Raw genomic sequence first — 955 nt, forward strand, 5'->3', positions numbered from 1 at the left:
CCCACGGAAAACGGGCCGAGGAACATCAAGCTGTTTATCAACCAGCCCAGGACAATCGATTTTGAAATGGCGAGCTCCAACACGAGCATTCAAGACCTAACGTAAGCCTCGAATGATACGGGATATATTCAAGACGGTGGAAGAATAGAAAGAACAAGAAAACAAATGAAAATTATTGAATATCTAATGACTGAAAACTAATATAGATGGCAGTTAAGATAGATTTCTCTAACGTTCATTATATTGCTTCTAGTGTAATGTTAGAACGGTAATTTCTTTTACTTTTGTTTGTCTCTCGTTGCTTTTTTTCTAATAAAATAAATTAATATGCGCATTTTCGGTGCAGATTATCAGCCAAGGATCTCGAGGAGGGGAATCCGGTACCGCTGCGCTACGTCAAGTTCCAGAACGTGCAGAATCTTCAAATCTTTGTGATAGACAATCAGAACGGCTCGGAAACCACGAGAATCGATCATCTAGTCGTAATCGGCTCGCCGATCTCGACTACGAATATGGGAGAGTTCAAGCGAGTGTCCGGCAAGAAGGGAGAAAGCCATTGAGCGACTTTCCTGCGACAATAATATATCAGGATATATCGTCAGGAATTTCGAATTTGCCTACTAACATTCCCCTATGGTTTTTTCTTCGCATGGAAGACGAGAGGAAGGAGGAAAAGAAAAGCCGGTGTAACGAGAATCTTGAAACAATAATAAAATCCGATTTGATTACCATACAGTTTTGCATGTAATAATTTTTTATCAATTTACGAAACTAATAATTTATATAATTAATTTATCATTCATAATTTATCGTAAGTAAAATCTTATTAATTAATGAGAATGCTTTACAGCTCGCATATACGCTTAACGTACAAAGGACTTCCGCGAGGTACATATCGATTTCATTTTTCTATAAACGCTCATCTGCAATTACACTTACATTATATCCTCCTTAA

At 37.5% G+C, this 955-nt stretch overlaps 1 protein-coding gene across 1 annotated transcript; it reads left to right on the plus strand.

Annotated features, from left to right (window-relative positions):
* Positions 1-3: 3 nt before the first annotated feature.
* Positions 4-735, plus strand: LOC105462240 (thioredoxin-like protein 1; the record flags this gene model as incomplete). The annotated part of the gene is made up of 2 exons (XM_011708761.1): positions 4-101; positions 347-735. Coding segments are annotated over 2 exons (312 nt in total), but the record flags the coding sequence as incomplete, so codon positions are not given.
* Positions 736-955: the final 220 nt, after the last annotated feature.

This window comes from Wasmannia auropunctata, unplaced genomic scaffold (assembly GCF_000956235.1).
Source record: "Wasmannia auropunctata unplaced genomic scaffold, wasmannia.A_1.0 LD267465.1, whole genome shotgun sequence".
Classification (NCBI taxonomy): Eukaryota; Metazoa; Arthropoda; class Insecta; order Hymenoptera; family Formicidae; genus Wasmannia; species Wasmannia auropunctata.